Source organism: Coptis chinensis, chromosome 7 (genome assembly GCF_015680905.1).
Source record: "Coptis chinensis isolate HL-2020 chromosome 7, ASM1568090v1, whole genome shotgun sequence".
In the NCBI taxonomy this organism is placed as follows: Eukaryota; Viridiplantae; Streptophyta; class Magnoliopsida; order Ranunculales; family Ranunculaceae; genus Coptis; species Coptis chinensis.
The window spans coordinates 89,476,621-89,499,305 of NC_141462.1; the positions used below are offsets into that span (position 1 = coordinate 89,476,621).

General features: G+C 38.5%; 2 protein-coding genes across 2 annotated transcripts; both read right to left on the reverse strand.

Annotated features, from left to right (window-relative positions):
- Nucleotides 1–14,811: 14,811 nt before the first annotated feature.
- LOC147489808 (patellin-6-like) lies at nt 14,812–16,795 on the reverse strand. Its single transcript, XM_086571582.1, is given in 3 exon segments — nt 14,812–14,969; nt 15,828–16,331; nt 16,333–16,795. Coding segments are annotated over 3 exon segments (927 nt in total). The 5' UTR covers nt 16,603–16,795; the 3' UTR covers nt 14,812–14,816.
- A 2,780-nt stretch (nt 16,796–19,575) lies between these two features.
- Nucleotides 19,576–22,220, reverse strand: LOC147489809 (uncharacterized). The gene is made up of 6 exons (XM_086574737.1): nt 21,081–22,220; nt 20,795–20,892; nt 20,388–20,696; nt 20,219–20,306; nt 19,895–20,127; nt 19,576–19,777 (listed from the first exon to the last, which is right to left on the reverse strand). Exons 1-6 carry the CDS (start codon nt 22,218–22,220, stop codon nt 19,576–19,578), a joined length of 2,070 nt encoding a protein of 689 aa, XP_086430863.1.
- Nucleotides 22,221–22,685: the final 465 nt, after the last annotated feature.

The following is a 22,685-nucleotide window of genomic DNA, read 5'->3' on the forward strand; positions in this document are numbered from 1 at the left end:
ACGAACAAGCGGATCCTTACGCCAAATTCCGCCCTAAGGCACTATTTTCTGCCCGTTTGGCAAAGAATAAACCTGATGAAAATTTTGATAAAATTCGAGAAACTTTTAAGAATTTGACAATCAACTTACCCTTTCTCGATGCTCTAAAACAATTGTCAAAACATGCAAAATTTATGAAAGATATGTGCACCACAAAAAGGAGAACAAATATTCCTCAACAAGCATTCCTTACCGAACAGTTTCAGTCAAGCACCGAATACAATGGTATAGTCAAATACAAGGACCCTGGTAGATCAACAGTTCTATGCACATTAGGTGACAAATATACAGCCACTGCATTACTAGACCTAGGCGCGAGTGTGAACTTACTTCCTTATTACTTATTCAAACAACTAGGTCTTCATGAGCTTAAACCTACCACGATGACTTTATAATTAGTCGATCGTTCCATTAAGTATCCAAAAGGCATTGTGGAAAACGTACTTGTAAAAGTCCAAGACTTTTTCTATCCCATCGATTTTGTCATTCTGGATACAGAGGTTGCCTGTGACTCCAATCCTATCATATTAGGGCGTCCGTTCCTAGCAACTGCTAATGCCCTCATAAACTGTAGGGATAGTTCTATGACCATGTCCTTCGGAAATCTTTCGGTCAAGGTTAATGTGTTCAAGTTGATGAAACAAATTCCAGAGAATGACATTAATGGGGAGGTTAACCTGGTTGACACCCTTGTGTAGGAATATTTCACAAACTCTTTTCCTAAGGAAGAAGTACACTAATTCCTTTCATGTGGTGATTCTGAATTTGATGTGGATGCTTATTCACAGGATGTAAACGAGTTCTTATAGTCAATACCACTAATTGACCCTACTACCGTCCTATCAAGTGACTTGGACGAGCATCAATCTGTTTTCTCTATGGAAGACGACATTCCTCAAGAATCTTTAATACCCGCTCCTCCCACCCCTGACTTAAAACCTATTCCTTCGAATTTAAAATACGTACATTTAGATCTAGATGGTAGTCACTCAATTATCATATCCTCACAATTGACTGCCAATTAGGAATCACATTTAATTAAGGTCATTCAAAAATACCGTTCTGCTATTGGATGGTCCCTCGATGACATTAAAGGCATCGACCCTAATGTGTGCACCCATCACATACATCTTGAAGAAAATGCCAAGACATCACGTGAACCGCAACGTCGTCTAAACCCCACCATGAAAGATGTGGTAAGGGAAGAAATTTTAAGGTTACTTGATGTAGGTATTATTTACCCCATCTCGGATAGTGTTTGGCTGAGTCCAGTACACGTTGTTCCCAAGAAGTCTGGCATTACAGTTGTGCGAAATGATAAAGATGAATGCATCTCCGCTTGTATTCCAGTGAGGTGGCGAATATACATTGACTATCGCAAACTTAATGCGGTCACTCGTAAAGATCATTTCCTACTTCCCTTCTTAGACCAGAGGCTTGAACGGTTAGCGGGTCATGTATATTACTGTTTTCTTGATGGTTATTCAGGATATTCTTCAAATAATCATAGATCCTGCTGATCAAGAAAAAACAACGTTCACCTATCCTTTTGGTACATTTGCATATAAACGAATGCCTTTTGGACTTTGCAATGCACCTGGTATATTCCAACACTGTATGCTTCATATTATCAGTGATATGGTTGAACGCTTTATGGAAGTGTTCATGGACAATTTCTCAATATATGGTAATTCTTTTGATAGGTGTCTATCAAATCTTGAAAAGGTTTTAATACGTTGTGAAGAGAAAAATATCGTTCTTAATTAAAAAAAATGCCATTTTATGGTTACAAAAGGAATAGTTCTATCATATCATTTCAAAGGATGGAATCGAAGTCGATAAAGCTAAGAATGAAAAATTTGCTTCACTTCCTATAACAAAATTAGTTCGCGACATACGTGCATTTCTAGGACACGCAGGATTCTATAGGAGATTTATTTAAGATTTCTCAAAGGTTGCTCGACCTTTAACAAATCTCCTGCTTAAAGATGCCGTATTTGACTTCACTTTCGATTGCAAACAAGCTTTTGAGACCTTAAAATCCGCCCTAACTACAGCTCCGATAATTCAACCCCCTGATTGGTCTAAACCTTTTGAATTAATGTGTGACGCGAGTGACTATGCTATTGGAGCTATCCTAGGGCAACGTCGAGAGAACAAACCAATTGTCATTTACTACGCTAGTAAAACTCTTAATGAAGCGCAATGTAACTATACCACCATTTAAAAAGAATTTCCTCGCAGTTGTCTATGCCATGGATATGTTTTGTCCTTACCTAGTTGGTTCTTCGACAATAGTATACACTGACCATGCGGCTCTTTATTATCTCTTAGCAAAGAAAGATGCCAAACAAAGGTTGATCCGCTGGATACTCCTATTGCAAGAGTTTACTCTAGAAATTAGAGATAAAAAAGGTTGCGAGAATGTGGTTGCAGACCATTTATCATGACTCATCAATGATGTCGATAATGATGTCAACCCATATGTGATTCATTCCCAGATGAATACTTGTATTCCATTTTTTCATCTCCTTGGTATGTTGATATAGTAAACTACCTAGTTACCAAGGAAGTCCCTTCATTTTGGACTTGTACGGACCGGAAAAAGTTTTTATCCACACTAAAATTTTATTTTTGGGATGATCCCTACCTCTTCAAGTATTGTTCCGACCAATTGATATGCCGTTGCATTCTTGACTAGGAACACAATGACCTGTTATCCTTTGCCATGAACAATCTTGTGGTGGTCATTTCAGTGGTAAGAAAACTGCGACCAAGGTTCTACAATGTGGATTTTATTGGCTAACACTGTTTAAAGATACACATGAGAATTACAAAGCATGCACCCACTACTAGCAGCTAGGATGCATTACTCAGCGCAATATGATGCCCTTAAATCTAATTTTAATTATCGAAAATTTTGATGTGTGGGGCATCGACTTCATGGGTCCCTTTCCAAATTCTCAGGGTTTTCTCTACATACTAGTAGCTATTGACTACGTGTCAAAATAGATTAAGGCAATGGCATGCCGTGCTAATGATCACAAAACTATCGTTTTTTTGTAAAGGAACATATTTTCTCTCGATTTGGTGTTCCCAAAACTAATATTAGTGATGGGGGAAAATATTTTTGTAATAAATTTTTTGAATCATTAGTAAAGAAATATGGAGTCACTCACAAAGTGGCAACTCCGTATCATCCTCAGACCAGTGGACAAGTCGAAGTGTCAAATAGAGAAATTAAGTCCATTTTAGAGAAAACAGTTAATCTATCTAGGAAAGACTAGTCTCTTCGATTATCTGATACCTTGTGGGCATATAGAACGGCTTTTAAGACACCTATAGGCATGTCCCCTTACCACCTCATTTTTAGAAAACCTTGTCATCTGCCGATTGAGCTTGAGCATCGTGCTCTATGGGCCATCAAAAGTCTCAATCATAATTCCAATGCGATAGGCGAGAAACAAAAATTGCAGTTAAACGAGCTTGAGGAGATTCGGAGTGATGCCTATGATCTCTCGAAATCCTATAAAGCCAACCATGAAAAGAGTGCATGACAAGCACATATTAAAAAAAAAATTTAAAATTGGTCAAAAAGTTTTGTTATACAACTCGAGATTACACATTTTTCCAGGAAAATTAAAAACTTGATGGTTTGGTCCTTTTACTGTCTCTGCTGTCACCCCTTATAAGGCTATATCTTTGAAAAATTTAAACGATGACAACAAATTTCAAATAAATGGCCAACGCCTCAAACATTATCATGAGTTGTGCTCTCCCGATGTCGAAAAGACTCTTCTCAAAGATCCAGTCTACCAAGACTAAAAGATTCATTGGTGTATTTCCTTCCAGGTGATTAAAACAGGAAAAGTACGCCATAATGGTAGCCGGGCCCTTCTTCTATTTTCTTCTCTCAAATCTCCTAGAATGTGTGGTTGCAAGCGCTGGAACTTGAGTCCACAAAAACTCTATTTCAAACCGAGTATAAATGTTTTCTGATAATCGAGCAAACGTGCCTTCTGGTAAACAATGGGTACCAAAAATTTCCCATCCTTCCTTCTCTTCCCTTTTCTATTCTCTTTCTCGTGAACTCCAGCTCATCATTTAGTGTAAATCTCACCCATTTCGAATAGGTAATGGTCTTAGTACTTTTGCTCGAAAGCGACGTGCGCGAAGGATGGGGTGGTGTATGAATTGTCAAACACCTTTCTGTCCAGGTCTTGAACTATTATCTGATATGAGTCGGTATAAGGTATATTTTTGTCTACACTAGCTTAACAAGATAAACTTTGTCGACGACCCGTTGCTCCCACAGGTTTGGATTCGTCTTGAGGATCTGACGTTAAAAGACTTACATTCGTCTTTGAGGATCTGATGTTAAAAGACTCACATTCGTCTTGAGGATTTGATGTTAAAAAACTCACATGTATATACTCGTGTCTTTTATTTTTCACATTTGCACTAAGCATTGTGCACAAAGAGAGTCGTGATGTACAACATCGGATGGTCCCTCGTTCGCACGAGCAATGGATTTCATCAGGCCAAAGAATAGTTTTCTATTTGATGGTAGTTCGGGGCGGTTTGAGGCTATACCATGTGTACTAAGGGTAATATTATTATTAGACCATTGCACATTGGTCAGGGATGGTACCATCATGAACCCTAGGCCCCCAAAACATAAAGGTTAAGCCACACCGGGCGGATTGGGTTTGCCCTGAGCCGACATGATTGGTTGTCCGATTTTCTTGTAATAGTTTTCTTCTTGAAGTCCGGTGTTGTTGACACATTCATCTCCCCTTGTAAATTTGTACATAAATCAATAAATAAATAAAAAAGGGTTGCGTTCTATTTTTACAAGACTCACCCCCCCTAAAATAAAAATAAAAATACAAAAGGTTGAATGTGCTTTTGCCATATTCCATTGGATGACATTTTTAATGCTAATCATTTTGGCATCTCATTCGTTTAATTTGGAGTTGAAACGAATCGAGATTCCGCGTTTGAAATTTTGTGACATTTCGGGACATAATGGGAATTTCTGAAATTCATTTGGGCTTGGGCCAAAAATTAGAACCCGACCCAAATCACGTGTTCCGATCACAAAACCCAGCACGCGGGCAAACCATGCGTCAGCCTCTCTCATTTCGTCTTCCCCAAAATCCAGATCTTGCTTCCCCTCACACATCCTCGTGAACGCGGTACTACTAGTCTAAAATCTACTCATGCACGCGGTATAAACCTAACCAATTCCAAACCTGTTTGAACAGAACCATCCCCTCACTTTGCGCAACCAATATAGACTCTCAAAACCTCATCTCGATCACTATATTGCTGGAAATCGTAGAATCACAGTTGAGAGAAATTTTACAAATCTCTATAATTCCGGCATGTTTCATCCCTTTTTCGATGAGGAAATTGCTAGTAGGGAGTGGGAATACCTTTTGCATCGAATTCCGACTCATTACTCTGAAGAATTGGTGTTGAAGTTCTATAACAATGGAGGTGTTTGGGGGAATGAGTTTTGGATCACGGCGGATGAGATGGAAGGTGAACTCACGTTGGAGTTGATATCGACTACTGTGAATATTCTAATCAACTCCGATAGTCCAACCCTGCTGTTTTCGAGCAATCGAATAGAGTTGATGTTTGAAACGCTTCTCGAGGGAGAATACAACGATGGCTCGAGATGCGTGTACCAACATTCCCTCAGACAAAACCAATTGGCCGTCACCCAATGGCTGGCCTATAACATCATTGGTACTTCAAAGACATCCGACGTCAACAAGACGTTTTTGCATTTGCTGTGGATCCTCCAGGAGAAGAAGGATACATTCTGTATGGTCCATTTCCTGAGCCATGTTCTTACGATTGCTTCAAACATGTCAACTCCTCTTGCTGTACTTGTTACTCAACTTATGATTAATTTAGGGTTCCAGTCCTCTAGGCCATTAATTCAAACAAGGTCTTTCGAAAATTTCACATTTTTCGAGACTTGTGTCATGGATCATTGGTAACCTATAGCGAGAGATGATATTGAGCATGATAATGTGTCTCCTCCTCCTCCTTCACCACCCAACTATTTTAATGAGAATGCCATATGCCGAATCAGCACTTCCATGGAAGCCTTGAGACTAATGAACATTGGTATGCACAACATGTTTCTTCACCAAGAAGAGATGCATACTTCCATGAGTGAATTTCAGCAGGAGATGCGTAATCGTTAGGGCCGTTTTCAGCGCATGATGCTGGCTAATCAGCAGTAATTTCAGGACCGAATAATTCAGTCCTTAGGCAACAGACAAGACCAGTCAGTTTAATCAGGAGTTCATAGTACTCGTCGTCATCGGAACCCTGGTTCTTCATCAGCTAACCCTGAGGACTCACAGTAGCAGTTTGTTTCTCTTAGTCTAAAATGCCTCTGTCATTTATTTCCCTTATGTAGTGCATTTTTCTAGTAATGTAAAACGGTATATCATATGATTTCTCATAATTTTGTATCTCCAAACGGATTAAATGAGAAATTATTTATGTTATTAGATTATTGTCTTCCTAATATAAATAATTAGTTTGTTCCTTTATGCATTGGGCCTACTCTTTAGGCCCAACGGACTGATTTAAATAGTGGCCCCATCACTTTGATTCACTAGGCCCAACGGTCAGAAATCAAATGGTCAGATATAAAAAAATAGTCAGATTTTCGACTATAAAATCCATCACTTCTCATCTTACTTCACTCATTCCATTCTCTTACTCTCCATAACTTAATATTCATATATTTTCATCTTCTTCAACGCAATGGATCCGATTGAGAAATTAAACAAGGAGCAACGTGATGGGGCATTCAAAGTCGCATTGATAGCAGTATTTATCATTGTATCATTGTGATACTGTTAATCATGCATAACATCTTTCAGAATATCTAGATTTATGTAACCTACATCTCTCTTTCCCTTTTGTCATTTTGTAAATTACTATGGTGTGTTAAATAATTCTCAAAATATTTGTACGGGTTATGTATTAAATGGAGAAGTCCCCTATTTAATATTTGTGTGTATTAATCGTATTTTCACTTTATCATAAACATAAATAAAATTATTATCAAATCCATAACAAAGAAAGAAAATCAATAACTCACGAAAATAATTCAATCTAAACTCATTTGGTTCATGGAAAATCGCGCACGTTATACGGTACACCTAAACAATGGCTGCGCACATGATAAGCATCTAAAACTGTAATATTAAACCCCGAGAGATATAGCATTTTGATCAATTATGTGTTTAATAATCATGTAATAATTATAATTTCATATTTTTGCAGGTTTCCGCAGTTAACATGAATATAATGATAAAACATGTATCGAAGTACGGGAATACTGGAATATTTGAAGTTTCCCACTCAACCCCAGTAAAACCCAACAAAGGCTGACTAGAGCCGAAGTTTTCAAAAGAATAAAACCAGTGCAGAACGGGTCCACATATAAAGAAGCAGCAAACTTCCGAAGCTCACATCTGATAAATCTAGATGTCGACGTTGGCTAGTGAACTTCCAGAGCGACCAGGGCGACCCACTCTATGCAAAGACAGAAAGTTATAAAAATGCCAATATCAGTGCCGCCACTGGACACACTAAGTGGACCCACTCAGCGGGCCCAAAAGGCATGATGAGTCAGCATAGGCAGGTGGCAAGAGATGGTCACAAATTTGTGCCACCTTGCAATGTGAGAAGACACGTACCAATTCAAAGTTTAAATTGAATTGGGCTACAAGACAAAACCAAAAACAAAATTTGGTTTGATATGGAGAAAAAGACAAAAGCTAAAATTAAACCAGGTAAAACCAAAACTTTGTATTTCAAAGTTTTGAGTCTTGCAATTCAACAAAAGGACAAAATCAAATTAAAAGCTTCACAAGCCATTTAACCTATATATATATGAGGGGGTCTTCGATATTCTCCTTCAAATTTTCATGTTTTAGCCTCCTTAGCTAGCAAAATTTAGTTTTATTTCAAAGACTTAAATTCTCCCTTCCTTTTATTTCAAAGAAATTAATATTGTAAGTCATTTTCTTCTTAATGAAAGTTATTTCTTTTCCAGTTTTTAATTTACCCGCATTTATTTATTTAATGTATACAGCCAGTTTAATTATTCTTCCAATGACCATGAGCTAATCCCCCCCCCCCCTCAGGGGGGAGGGTTATGCTGCTCGTGTGAAAATCCGGATTGACTCTTTAATACTCTAGAATCACTACTTAGGAATTAGATGTAGATTAGACATCCGGTCCCAAAATGATTGAGACTGTACAAAGTTGGAATGCTGATGCTCCAGAACAGTCTCGCGAGAGACCCAAAATGTCTCGCGCGCGACTCTCTGGTGTCAGAGAGCTCTCAAATTAGTCCAGCTGATGTAGAATCAAGCCAGGAGCTGAAATGATATTCCAGAGATGAAATATTAGTTCAACTTCTTATGCTAGTGCGATGCGACTCAGAGATGTGGGCATTTCGCTAGGGATCAATACTCGACGTTGTCTTGGATTTGTCTATGAACTTGAGACGAATTTGAGCTGTAGTGATGTGGTAATATAAACTGTTAAAAAATAATTCTTGCATGAGCATGATTAACCCTCTCCCTGTTTCTCTATCTTTGTTTATTTACATCGAAAATCACCGTTAGTAATTTACATTATTTACATTTCCGCTAAATTAATTAAACCAATAAAAAAAAACCTAAAATCCTACTCACTAAAAGTTGTAATTCCAATTGTGAACCTTGCCGAGCCCTAAGGTTTGGACGATCCCTTACTCGACCTATCCTACCAAACCCACGTGAGTAAGGTAACTTGACTAAACGAATGACTATACAGACTTTGGACTTTGGACTTCAGACTGTGGACTTAAGTAAAAGAACTAAAACCATAAACGTACAATTCCACATTTATCAAATGGCGCCGCTGCACGCCGAAGGAATCTAGACATTTAACGTAATAACTGGAATACATGAAACATAAAACCCCTCCCCTACCCCCTCATCTTTTTGATTTCCATTTCTTTTGCAATACTAACGTATTACATACCTTACTACCCCAATTTTTTCTACTAACAGATATATGTGAACCAAGTCTTGTTTATTTTCATTAGCACAGTCTAAGTATTCAGTAGGAACTTAAAGCATTGAACTGACAAAAGAGTCTCGGACGAGACTATATTAGTAGCGCGCGAGACTAACATGGAGTATCAACACTCCGGTTTTCAGGTATAGGCCACTTTCCTTTTCGGTACTCTTTTGGACTCTCTAGTCCAGTTTATCCAGGAAGTTCACGAGCTCGGGAGTTAGTTCGATTGTGTACGAGGAATTGCGGGACGCCAGGTTTCAAATTTTTAAACTCCTCAAACTTTGTCGAGGATATTATTTGGTTGTTGCTATAACCTGTTTTACCTTGCATGTTTGTGTGTTGGCATGAGAACTCTTTACATATAAATGTGGTTCGTCATTACATCTTCACGTTAACACGATTAATATGATTCGAATATATTTGGATGTATGTGTAGTTTCAAACCACCTGCTTAGAATATTTGTGTATGTGTATGTTACATCAATTCACGTAAGCGGTATTCATTTGTATGAGTTCGTTCTCGACATTCCCCTAGCTCACATTTAAGTTGCACGTATCGATAGCTATAGATTATTGCATGCGTATGACACAGTTCTATTCACATAGATTTTCATATGTAGACTTCCTGTGTAAAACTAGCATGTGTTAATTGTATGTTTAGTTTCTATTTTGATATCCATCGTTTTTAATTGCATGTTTTGTAATCACGTCTCCATAATACATTAATTACGTAAAATAAAAATTAAAAATTAAAAATTAAAAATAAATAAAAAATAAAAAAATAAAAAAAATCCTAGTAATTAAAATTTCATCTTAATCATCTTAATAACACCCGCATAATACACCATCATAAATCATCATCCTATTCTATCAGTGCCTAGGAACTTGAAAAATTGAGGTTGCCTAATTAAGGAACGTGCTAGCACGAACAACCTCCCTCAATTCTATCAGGTGACCTGGCTACTGGAATATTCACACGTTGTCCTAGCTTACCTTCTCAAGTAAGCAATAGCTCAGGAAGACGTGCTTCACCTCCCTCCTCCCTTAATTCTAAAATCTCTAGTCATAATTCGTTCCTTATGAGCCTTGAATTAAAAATTTTATTTGTATGAGACTACGGTCTGGTAAGCATAAGGAATTAGAACTTACATATCGTCGTCGGAAATACAATAAACAACTGCTTATGCTATCTCCTAGACATAGTTCCTCCTCCGTAAACCAACCTCGTCAAACATCTCCATTGCCATTATCTCCCTTAGTTATGGCTCAGGAAAATCCCACAGTCGAGAAACCCCTTTCAGATTTCTATACTGCCTTATAGGAAGGACTTGCTTCATGCATTAAACTCGATGCAATTGTAGGTGATTTTCACATTCCGCCAAACATTTTCGGTTTGTTACCTATTTACCATGGTTTAGACCATGAAAAACCGTACAATCATCTTCGTTGGATGCAACAAGTGGTCACCACTTTCCGCCATCCGACCGTTACCAACGAACAAGTCTTGCTTAGGTTGTTTCCCTTCACCTTAGCTGATAAAGCTTCAGTTTGGCTCGCCGGACAAGCGCCGCAATCCATTGACACATGGGCCAAACTCGTACAAGCATTCATGATAAAATTCTATACTCAGAAGAAAACTACAGAAATGCTTCAGAAGATTCAATTCTTTCGCCAACATCCCTAGGAATCCTTTTCGGAAGCCTGGAGCAGATTTACTGATCTGATTCTCGAATGTCCCCATCATCAACTTGACACCACTGTATTAGTCCGTTCATTCTTTAATGGTCTCTCTGACCATCAAAAGGAAACATTAGATATTATGAACAGCGGTTGTTTCATGGACAAAGGCGCTACTGAAGCATTCATTTTCCTTGAGAAACAGGCTTCACGAAGCACCCATTGGAGAAACACGGATTCTTCTAGATCTTCTAAAGACACTCCTACCAAGGTTACATCTATGTTCGAGGTCAAACCCGATCCGGAATTGAAAACCCTAATCGAGTCCCTAAACAAAAAGGTCGATGCTCTTTCGGTTCAAGTAAATGATCAGAAACCTAAACAGGTCATGACTGCCAACATTTCCCCATGTCTTCTTTGCTTAAGTTCTGAGCACGCCGATTCTTATTGTCCTTTGGTATACGAGTGCCCTCCCCAATCTTCTGAAGAGGCTTGTGCTTTTAACATCCCTAATGCACCTTGGCGACAACATCCGAATTTGGCTTGGGCACCCTCTGCCCAACAACAAGTTCTTCCGAGTGTCAACAATGGTTCTGCACGACCACCTGTGAACTACAATTCCTACCGTCAAGGAAATCCTCCACAATTTCAGCAAGGGCAAAATAATTTTCCCAACAACGCAAATATAGGGTATCAAAACAACCACAACCTTGTTCCCGCTAATCAAGGATATGGCTACCAAAATCAACATGTAAATAATAATCGGGAACTTGTTCCTACTACTCCACTGGTACAATCCGCTACCGATAAAATAGCTGAAACTTTTCTGATTTACATGAATCAACATAATCAAATCTTAACATCTATCCAACACTATCTTCAGCTATTAGCACAAGATAAAAGTCAAAAGGGCGTGTTCCCTGGCCAAGCAGTTCCAAACCCTAAGCCTACAAACACTGCCTTTGAACTCAACAATGCACCAGGATCTAGTAATCCAAGCCAGGGTGAGGTAAATGCCATTACCACTCTTCGTTCTGGCCGAACCATCGATAATAACATACGTATGCCAGACGAAGAATCGACGGAAGCCACGGCTGACGTCCTTCCAACTCCTACCCCGCAACCTATAACGGACGAAGTTGTTCCTTCCAAATCTACACCCACGTCCCTAGGGAAAGACGCCACTGATCCTTATGCGCGATTTTGCCCAAAAGCTCCATTCCCTGCCCGTTTGGCAAAGAACAAACGTGACGAACATTTCGATGAGATTCGTGAAACCTTCAAAAATTTGACCATAAACTTACCTTTTCTAGATGCGCTTAAGCATTTGCCCAAGCATGCCAAGTTTTTGAAGGACATGTGCACCACCAAACGACGTACGAATGTTCCTCAACAAGCATTCCTCACTGAGAAGTTTCCCTCAATTACTACTACCAATGGTGTGGTTAAATACAAAGACCCAGGTCGACCAACTGTACCATGCATGTTGGGGACAAGTATACCGCTACCGCACTTTTAGACCTAGGAGCCAGTGTTAACCTACTTCCCTACTATTTATTTAAGCAGTTAGGTCTTCATGAATTAAAAACTACCAATATGACTCTCTACAACACGGGCGGATCGCTTCATCAAGTACCCAAAGGGCATAGTAGAAAACGTCATAGTCAAGGTCCAAGATTTTTACTACCCCGTTAATTTTGTCATTCTAGATACCGAAGTAGCCTGTGATTCCATTCCTATCATCTTGGGATGTCCATTTCTTGCAACTGCTAATGCTCTCATAAATTGTCGGGACGGTTCAATGACATTGTCTTTCGGGAACCTTTCCGTCGAACTCAACGTGTTCAAATTAATGAAACGATTTCCCGATCCTATAATGGAGGGTAAGATTAGCTTGGTTGATAGTCTGGCACACGATTATTTCACAAACTCTTTTCCCGAAGACGAGGTACACCAATTTCTTTCTTTTGATAATCCTGAGTTTGACGATGACTCGTACATTAAGGATGTCCACGCATTATTAGAGTCGATTACTCTTTTGATCCTACTACTGCGGTGCCAACTGATTCAGAAGAACCGTACTCGATCTTTTCCATTGAAGAGACGGTCACTCACGAATCCTTAATCCCCAATTGTAACACCCGTATTTAAAATATGTAATTACTTATTAATTAATTAATTTAATTATTTATTTAAAATTTGCTGGATTTGGATTTGAGATATGTGGGCCTAGTTTCTGGGCCCGAGTCTGTGTTGGGCTTGGGTTTCAAATCCAAGTATATATTTGTATTGTTCTGGAGAATAGGGTTCAAAGATAATAAAATAATAAAAATGGAGGCGGCTTGTTTGCTCGAGCGTTGGAGCCACTACAAGAAACAGGGTCATTGGCGACAAAAAAAACTGTCGCTGAAAATTGCCAAAACGTCGCCAATTACATTTTGCGACGGTTTTTGGAGTGTTGTGTCAGCGTCGCTAATGCTATAGTCGGCAATGATATGGGCCTACGATTTTTTAACGTCGCCAAATATCATATATTCACCGACGATTCCTAGTGTCGCCAATTACCTAATTACGTCGCTAACTCTTTTCCGCATTCTAAATGCAATAACGTAGCAAAAGATGGGGTTTTTGTGACATATTCAACATCGTCGGTAATGAGGATTACTAGCTACGTTTTTATCGTCGATAAAAGTTCAGAAAATTTGAAAATTTTAGCGTTATTAGCGACGTTTTTATCGTCGATAAAAGTAAATTTTTTTTGAAAATTTTAACTTTATTAGTGACGTTTTAATCATCACTATAAGTCCAAATTTTTTTAAAAAAAAAGTAGTATTAGCAACATTTTTAGTGTTCCTAGAGATAACAGTAATTTGAAACTTTGTTCATATAAGCGATGTTTTTATCGTCATTAAAGATTTAAAATATTTGAATTTTGTGTGTTTTTAGCAATGTTTCTATCGTCGACGAAGCTAAAACGAATTTGAAAAATTGGCATCATAAGCGACGTTCTAATCGCCGCTAGAGTCCAAAAAAGTCTATTCGTTGTGTTCATATTCTGACACTACATGCGCCGCAGAAGACTATTTTTATCACTAATATCGGTGCCAATTGTGCCCCATTTGTAAAAATTATTTTTCACCTGTCCACCCCAACTATCATTTAACAAATAAACCTAAAAACAAATAATATGTAATAAACAACAAATTTTCAATAAATAAAATTGGGTCAATTTACTCCGTTATAAACAAATGAGTTGCATATTTTTTTTCTTCTAAACTCTTCTTAATAATAAAAGTATTAACTTAACAAAAACAATTCTAAACATCCCCCAAGTAGCTTTCAAATAAAACTATCTTCACTAAAAAGCAAAAAAAAAAAAATGACATAAAATAGCATATAGATTCATCTTAGGCCTCTTGCAATTCCAAACCGCCATTTCTTCACTCCTCTTTTGATGTACGTTTATCTATCTGCACACGAAAATGTTATCTATTAGACCTTTTGCATTGTAGAGCATAATAACATGAGCAAGCAATATACAAACAACTGAAATCATAAACAATACTAACACAAGGTTCTTCGTCCTGTTCGTTTAAGCAAATAAATTAAAGTTGTGATTATGACTGAAGAATCCCAAGTTTAATCGAACTGTCCAAAAATGAATGTGGGTGCGAACGTATAATATATGTCACCATAAGCTGGTAGCATATATCTGCTACTGCCAATTCATTTGAGATGTTCACTGCATATCTACTCTTTACAGCATAATACTTGCAAACTTATACACCAGTCTAAAAGTTAATAATAGGAACGATTCATCGATGTGAAAATTAGCACAGGAATACAAGTTTAGGCCGCAGTGTTTTTTCATTTTATTGTAGTGTTTGTAGTGAACAGCGTGTTAGGTGTGTAGACTAGTGGTTAAGGTCGGGTCAATATCGGGCTAGGGTAAGAGAATAGAGGGTACCTTGCGTTACTGTTCTTAAAGATTATACAGTAGGCTGACGGACGATATATCGGTAAGCAGCAACCATCCTTTGTCGAGAATTTGTGTTATCAATAGCTAGGACCATTCTCCCAGCTTCTTTTGTGGCGAAAGATTTGTACACTGGCTCTTCTGAAGCAGCCATCCATTTTGCCTTCTGAATAGCAATGGTGTAGCTTTTCTCGGCATTCGGAACAAACTCAGCTGCATAGTCTAACTCCCAACCGCCCACTACTAACTCCCATGTTATGGTCGCACCAACCTCAATTCCATCAATCTCTAGATTAACCTTCTATCCTCCTTTAAGAGTGAACTCAGATGCTGGTTTTGGGACACCATCCTGTGAATCACTAGGTTGACTGAGACCGCTGTATTGCACTGGAATATTCTCTGGCCTAATGTACTTGTAAAGGGTCTCTACCACGCAGCCATCCATTTTGCCTTCTGAATAGCAATGGTGTAGCTTTTCTCGGCATTCGGAACAAACTCAGCTGCATAGTCTAACTCCCAACCGCCCACTACTAACTCCCATGTTATGGTCGCACCAGCCTCAATTCCATCAATCTCTAGATTAACCTTCTCTCCTCCTTTAACAGTGAACTCAGATGCTGGTTTTGGGACACCATCCTGTGAATCACTAAGTTGACTGAGACCGCTGTATTGCACTGGAATATTCTCTGGCCTAATGTACTTGTAAAGGGTCTTTGCCACGCAGCCATCCATTTTGCCTTCTGAATAGCAATGGTGTAGCTTTTCTCGGCATTCGGAACAAACTCAGCTGCATAGTCTAACTCCCAACCGCCCACTACTAACTCCCATGTTATGGTCGCACCAGCCTCAATTCCATCAATCTCTAGATTAACCTTCTCTCCTCCTTTAACAGTGAACTCAAATGCTGGTTTTGGGACACCATCCTGTGAATCACCAGGTCGACTGAGACCGCTGTATTGCACTGGATTATTCTCTGGCCTAATGTACTTGTAAAGGGTCTCTGCCACGCAGCCATCCATTTTGCCTTCTGAATAGCAATGGTGTAGCTTTTCTCAGCATTCGGAACAAACTCAGCTGCATAGTCTAACTCCCAACCGTCCACTACTAACTCCCATGTTATGGTCGCACCAGCCTCAATTCCATCAATCTCTAGATTAACCTTCTCTCCTCCTTTAACAGTGAACTCAGATGCTGGTTTTGGGACACCATCCTGTGAATCACCAGGTCGACTGAGACCGCCGTATTGCACTGGAATATTCTCTGGCCTAATGTACTTGTAAAGGGTCTCTGCCACATTCCCTTCTCTAACTATTACAAACTTGCTCTTAGTTCTTTGAGTAAGAAACAGACTAAAAATCCCATATAACACACTGAAGTACCATGGAACATTGATAAAAACCTTTCTAGCTACCAGCTCAGGATAGTTGTCTGGAAAGAGAGATAGAATCTGATTTGAAGCTACCCTTAACTCTCTCTTTGGCATATCATTCAAGTCAGTTACTTGTATAATTGAATTAACACCACCAGGCAGGCTTAAAATGCAAAAGTTTGATACCCCTTTCAAGCACTTGAACTCTCCATTTCAAAAACTTCTTCAACTTCTCATCATCCCCAAATATCCTTTCATGCATTTCTCTATCTTTAAACACACCATATGCATTATAATACACAGGGTGTCCATCTTTATCATAGCTATGCATATAGGCTACAACCCCTTCAAGTTCCTTAAACCCCAACTCTTCATCAACTATACTTTTAGCACTAAACTCTTTTCTCCAAGCTAAACACTTCTCCAGCATAGTAAAAGCCTCAGACACGTCTCAGAACATTTTAAGTTAGAAGTAACGTAAGTGTCTTCTTTGAATGATGAAGATCTAAATGGAGCAAAAGAAACAAGACTTTTCTTCAAGGATTTTAGGGAGGTTTCTGGTTGGGTTGAGAGAGGAGATAGTATAGCGTTTTCTTCCATGGTGAAGGTTCTAACCAAGATAAATGAAAATGAAATCTAAGAGAAGATTTACCATGTCAACTTGAAGGGTTCAATAGACTAACTAATGTAGATTGAGTTCACATGGAAAAGTCAGATTTTCACATGGTCCTCCTATGCACCCTCTGTGACATCCTCCCAATTGATTTTCTCATCACTTCTCTTGATTAATTATGACTTGAAACAAAATCGAAAACTTCCATTTTATTTCCAATCACACTATCCGGGCACACTCTATCAGATATTGTTAGCATGAACAAAGCAACACAAATGAATCTTTGCTTGTGCTGCTCCAATAGGATATACGCTTGCCCCCACAGAGGACTTTTCAAGGGAGTTTACCGTTAGGTTCTTAAGAACCTGAAACATACTAACATACTAACTCCTAACATCTACCAAGAGAATGTGGCGGCAGAAAATAAAGCATGCAGCCATTGGTAAAATTACTGCTACATATAGAGAAAACTGGTAAACTATTAAATTATTTTACACGGCATAAAGCTGGTAAACTATAACTTGGGGACAACTCAATAAAGGCAACCCAAAGGATAGTGATGCCTTATATGGAGGGTTATTCATTCTATGGGACTTCAAACAACTAAAACCCAATCAAACAACACCAACACATATCAGAAAATAGTTAAATTCATAAATCATACCACATTGAAGGAGGACCACCAAGCTTCTCCATGAGATAGTCCAACTGGCGTTGTTGTCGTTGAATTTGCGCCTGGTGTGTTGCTTGTGTCTCTTGAGCCGCTTCCTTCCATTCTCGCAACTCTTCCAGCTGAGACTCTGCCTCCTCTGCCCTTGCTCTCAACTGATCCACATCTGGGTGCTCATATCCAGCCACACATTTACGGGATGGGGGTGCCTCGCCATGTCCAAGACCACGTTTATAACCAGGTCTTACTCCCAAGACTTCATCAAAAATCTCTTCTTCAGTCAAAGGGTTAGAACCTTCTGGTGTAGGTTGATTTTGTAGTTCCACCATTCTCTCCTGGAAAGAAAACAAATAGATATAACTATCTCACAAAAGTACAATTTAGCTAACTTAAAGGGTAAGTACGAGTTAATTACATAATTATTTTCTCGCTTCATGAGAAACCCAAATTTTTTCTCCATCAAATGAGTCTTACGATATAGTCGCGATCATCCCAACCTCTTGTTGAGTCTCTGATCAACCGCTATGTCATTTCAAAAAGACAGACAAACTTCCAAAGTTAGTACTAAAAAAAATAACTATTTATAATATCTAAAATTAATCAATTAAGTGTACCATGTCAACACGGATCCACACAAAAGATTTTGAACCAGCACAATGGTTGACGACGAGGCATGAGCGGCTGTATTGGTTATCGCGTTACTAACATCCCGGGTTAAAACAAATAAACAATGCATCATAAAAAGAACTATTATAATGTGTATAAGTACAACAACCATCCTTTTAGCACTACCACTTCCCACATTGAATTTGGCCGCCATAACCTCTTCTTTAAAAAGAGGAGTAAACTCACTTACCTTGAACTTATCTGTTTCCCATAGATCGCACCATCTCTCCCAAGAATCTTGCGATACACCATTAAATGGGTGTTGACGTTTGTTCACATTATTTGGAATCCTCACGTAGTACTTGTGAAGGGCACACCTATGATCTCTGAAACGATCCCTAATATAATTATTAACAGTAGTTTCGACATGTGGTAGATGGATGTCCATGTCAAACTTTTCCTACAAAAACAAATAAAATAAAATACATACAAAGATATCATAAGGACATAATTTTTGACACGATGCTTTAAAGAGTTTAGTAAAAGAAACAATTAGTAAGCAAACATCAATTACCAAAACAAGCTTGTGAAGACTTTTCCTTTGATCATCAGTCACGTCTTTCCAGTAATGGGCAAAAGGCGGTATTCTAAACCTAGCAATGACGCCAAGCTCGGTGATCCACTGTTGGCTCCAATTGCATATAGGCCTATCTTTCCCAATAGCAATCTCTATCCTCGGTTTTCCACCCCCTCGCGCTAAGTGGTTCTTCAGAATTAGGTTTTGGGTCTTCTTTCTAGGCTCCCGTTTTTTGGCTTTAATAATTATTTAGAAGACAAAATATTTGTTAGCAAGTATTGTACCAACACTAGCAAAACTGTAAAAGATTAGTATGAAGAAGAATAGTACAAAATTAAGAAAGAATTATACCAACACTAGAACCATCTTGCGCGGGCTGAGTGGCCTGAGACTGTGATGTAACACGAGTACGCGGTGGACGACCAGGTGCCATACTAGAACCATCAAAGCAAATTAAATAGTAATACTTTTAAACAAAAAGCAATAAAAGAAGAGTAAAAAGAGTACAATATCAAAAGGCAATAGAAGAAAAGTAAGAAGAGTACAATACTTCTAAACAAAAGGAAATAAAAGAAGAGTACAATATCAAAAGGCAATAAATACAAAGCCTACAAGTATGAATGTGTGATATACATTTATAAGTATTTGAGAAATATATATTTTTATAGAAAAAAAATAACAAGCTTTTACATTGATTATGATTAATCAATATCAGTATCATTATCACTCGAAAGAATCTCATCTTCAGTACAATATTCTATCAATGTATCATCTTCTTCAGTGTCATAGTCATTGGTCATAATTGTATCGTCAGTTTGGTTAGAGTCCACAATATTGTTAAAGACCTCATTTGCATCAACCTCTTCAGCCTCATCTAGGTTCACATCATCTCTATTCATTTGCACAAGCGTAACTTCATCACTTTGAATTTCATCAACTATGAGTTGCTCCTCTTGTTGATAAGTCTCAAAGATTCTCGATGTACTCCGATTTCTTCCTCTTTCTCTAGAACATCAAACGTGTTCCTATGAACTATCTTCTGTGCAACTTGCCAATCACCACGCAATTTGGTGTCTGCAACATAGAATACTTGACTTGTTTGTGTGGCCAACACAAATGGATCATCTTTATACCACTTCCTAGACACATTAACACTAATGAAATATCTATCTACATGGATTCCTGTTTTTTTGTTACTAACATCCCACCAATCACACTTGAAAAGCCAAACTCGTTTTCCAAATATATATTCTTACTCTATAACATCCGCCAGGACACCATAAAAGTCGATATCATTTGATTGGTCATCCCCTTTAACAACTACACCACTATTTTGAGTCCGTAGAGTTTTCTCACGATCCTTGGTATGAAACCTAACTCCATTGATAATGCAACCACTATATCGAGTCACACGATGATCGGGACCGCATGATAGTGAATATAAATCATCGGTTGCCTTGGGAGATTTCTCATAATATAGTTGTTCCATCTATCAAATGGAAAAAAAAAAATTAATAATAATTTAAGATCCTTCGTAATCGAGTGAACCTAACTACATGTCAACTTAATTTAACACTTACGCGAGCCCGGAACCATTCAACAAAATGTTGTTCCTGCCTTTGTTCCAAATCATGAGAGCTGTGCTTTTGTAGCTCAACCATATGCTCACTGCAAAATGAGTATTATTATCTTTTGTGATTGATTTAACACAATCTACACAAGACACATCTAATCAGAAAAGACACTTACTCTAAATATGATGATATTTCTTCTGAATTGTTTAACACATAATATCGAGCCTTGTTGAAATCCTTTGAACTCATTGTTATATAATTCGGAGCTCCCAATGGTCTAACATTATGTGAGAAAACATGCAACCCCTTGGTTTGTTTCACTTGACCACCGTCGTAGTTACGATCTTCACGGTTGAACCGCTTTTCAATTCCTTGGAGATACATTGAACAAAAAGTGAGACATTCAGAGTCAACATACGCTTCTGCAATGGAACCTTCTGGGTGTGCCCTATTACGAACATATTGTTTGAGAGTTTTGAGGAATCTGCGATAAAGTGTTATATAAGCAAAGTTAGATGAGGATATCAAAGTATGATAGTATTTTAGCATCAAAATGAGTAGAATATAATTTATGAACATCACCTCTCAATAGGATACATCCACCGGTATTGTACAGGTCCACCAACTATTGCCTCACGAGGCAAGTGGACTTTATAAGTGGACCATGACGTCAAAGAATGCTGGTGGAAAAATCAATTCGAGCTTACAAAGTATCACTGCAATGTCCTTTTCCAATTTCTCGAGTAATTCTATTTTTAACATTTTGCAGCAAAGCTCTCTAAAGAAGAATCCTAGTTCAATTAGAGCAGAAGATACGTCATTAGCCAAAAACCACGGCGCAACCGGGAGAACTTCGTTGTAAAAGTACATGACAATCATGACTCTTCAGTCCATGTACTTTGCAGCCTGTAACATTTACACATCGAGAAATATTTGACGTATAACCATCTGGAAACTTCACCGTTTTCAACCACTCGCAAAAAATCCTTCTTTCAACAAGAGACAATGTATAACATGCAGGGGGTACAACAAATTTATTACCCCTTGAAATTAGATGCAACTCTTGTCTAATACCCAATTCGGCCAAATCCATCCGAGCTTTTGCTGAATCTTTTGTCTTCCCATCTAGGTTCAACAATGTCCCTAAAACACTTTCACAAATATTCTTCTCTGTGTGCATAACATCAATGTTGTGGGGTAATTTAAGGGTACGCCAATAGGGTAATCGAAAAAATATGCTATGTTTTGTCCAGTTCAACTCAGTCTCAGTACGCATCCTCTTCTTGTATTTTGGATGCTTTCCATACCCTTGTTCCTCAACATGTTCTAACTGCTTTAACACATCTTCCCCAGTCAACTTGTTAGGAGGCAACCTGCTCCAATTGTTTCTACTGAATAACTGCTTAGCACGCTTTGTCAAAGGATGTCGTGGCTGCAAAAACCTACAATGGTTCATATAACATAACTTTCTGCCATTTTTCAAGTACATAGAACATGTATCCTTGTTGCAAGTTGGACATGCTAGTTTGCCTTTTGTAGACCAACCGGATAAATTAGCAAATGCAGGAAAGTCATTTATAGTCCATAGTAATGCAACGTGCAACCGAAATGTTTGTTTCGTTACAACATCGTATGTATCCACACCATGTACCCACAACTCTTTCAGTTCCTCTATTAATGGCTGTAAATACACATCAATGTCATTTCCAGGAGCTTTAGGCCCAGGGATAAGGAGAGACATGAAAATGAACGGCTCCTTCATACATTTCCAAGGGGGCATATTATACGGCATAAGCAGTACTGGCCACATGCTATAGATACTGCTCATGTCAGAAAAAGGGTTGAACCCGTCACTTGCTAGGCCAAGACGGACATTGCGGGGATCACTAGAAAACCACTCATGTTCCTTGTCAAACTCTTTCCAAGCTTCAGAATCAGCAGGATGCCGAAGTATATTCTCCTCCCCAACTCGCTTCTCCTTGTGCCATCTCATGTCCTCAGCGGTCATCCTCGACATAAATAACCACCAAGTCTTGGCTTAAGTGGAAAATACCGTAATACTTTCCGCGGGTACTTTTTAGTCTTACCTTCATTAATTTTATACCTCGATGCATTGCAAAACGGGGCAATTTTCAAGATCCTTATTCTCTGTCCCCCCGGAAGAGCACACAATCATATTGGCATGCATGTATTGAGATATAACCTAGGCCCGTGATCCTGCGCAAGAATTGCTTAGCTTCATAGTGAGATTTTGGGAGCCTCTCTCACGTAGGTAGTCTTGACTTAACCAACGCTAAAGGACCATGTCAAAAGATTTGTTGCTCCAACGATAAATTATCTTCAAATGGAACATCTTCATGAGAAAATCCAACGTGCTATATTTCTCATACCCCGGATAGAGAGGTTGGCGCGCTTCGTTTAAGAGTCTATCAAATGACATTGTATTTCCATCACTTTCGTATTATGATGGCGA

Excerpts from the sequence above, each read along its gene's own strand:
- LOC147489809 (XM_086574737.1), bottom strand. The coding sequence starts at position 22,220 with ATGACCGCTGAGGACATGAGATGGCACAAGGAGAAGCGAGTTGGGGAG. Across the intron at positions 20,697-20,794 it reads TGGATGTATCCTATTGAGAG|ATTCCTCAAAACTCTCAAAC; the intron begins GTGATGTTCATA and ends ACTTTATCGCAG. Across the intron at positions 19,778-19,894 it reads GTCCTGGCGGATGTTATAGA|GAAGTGGTATAAAGATGATC; the intron begins GTAAGAATATAT and ends TAATGTGTCTAG.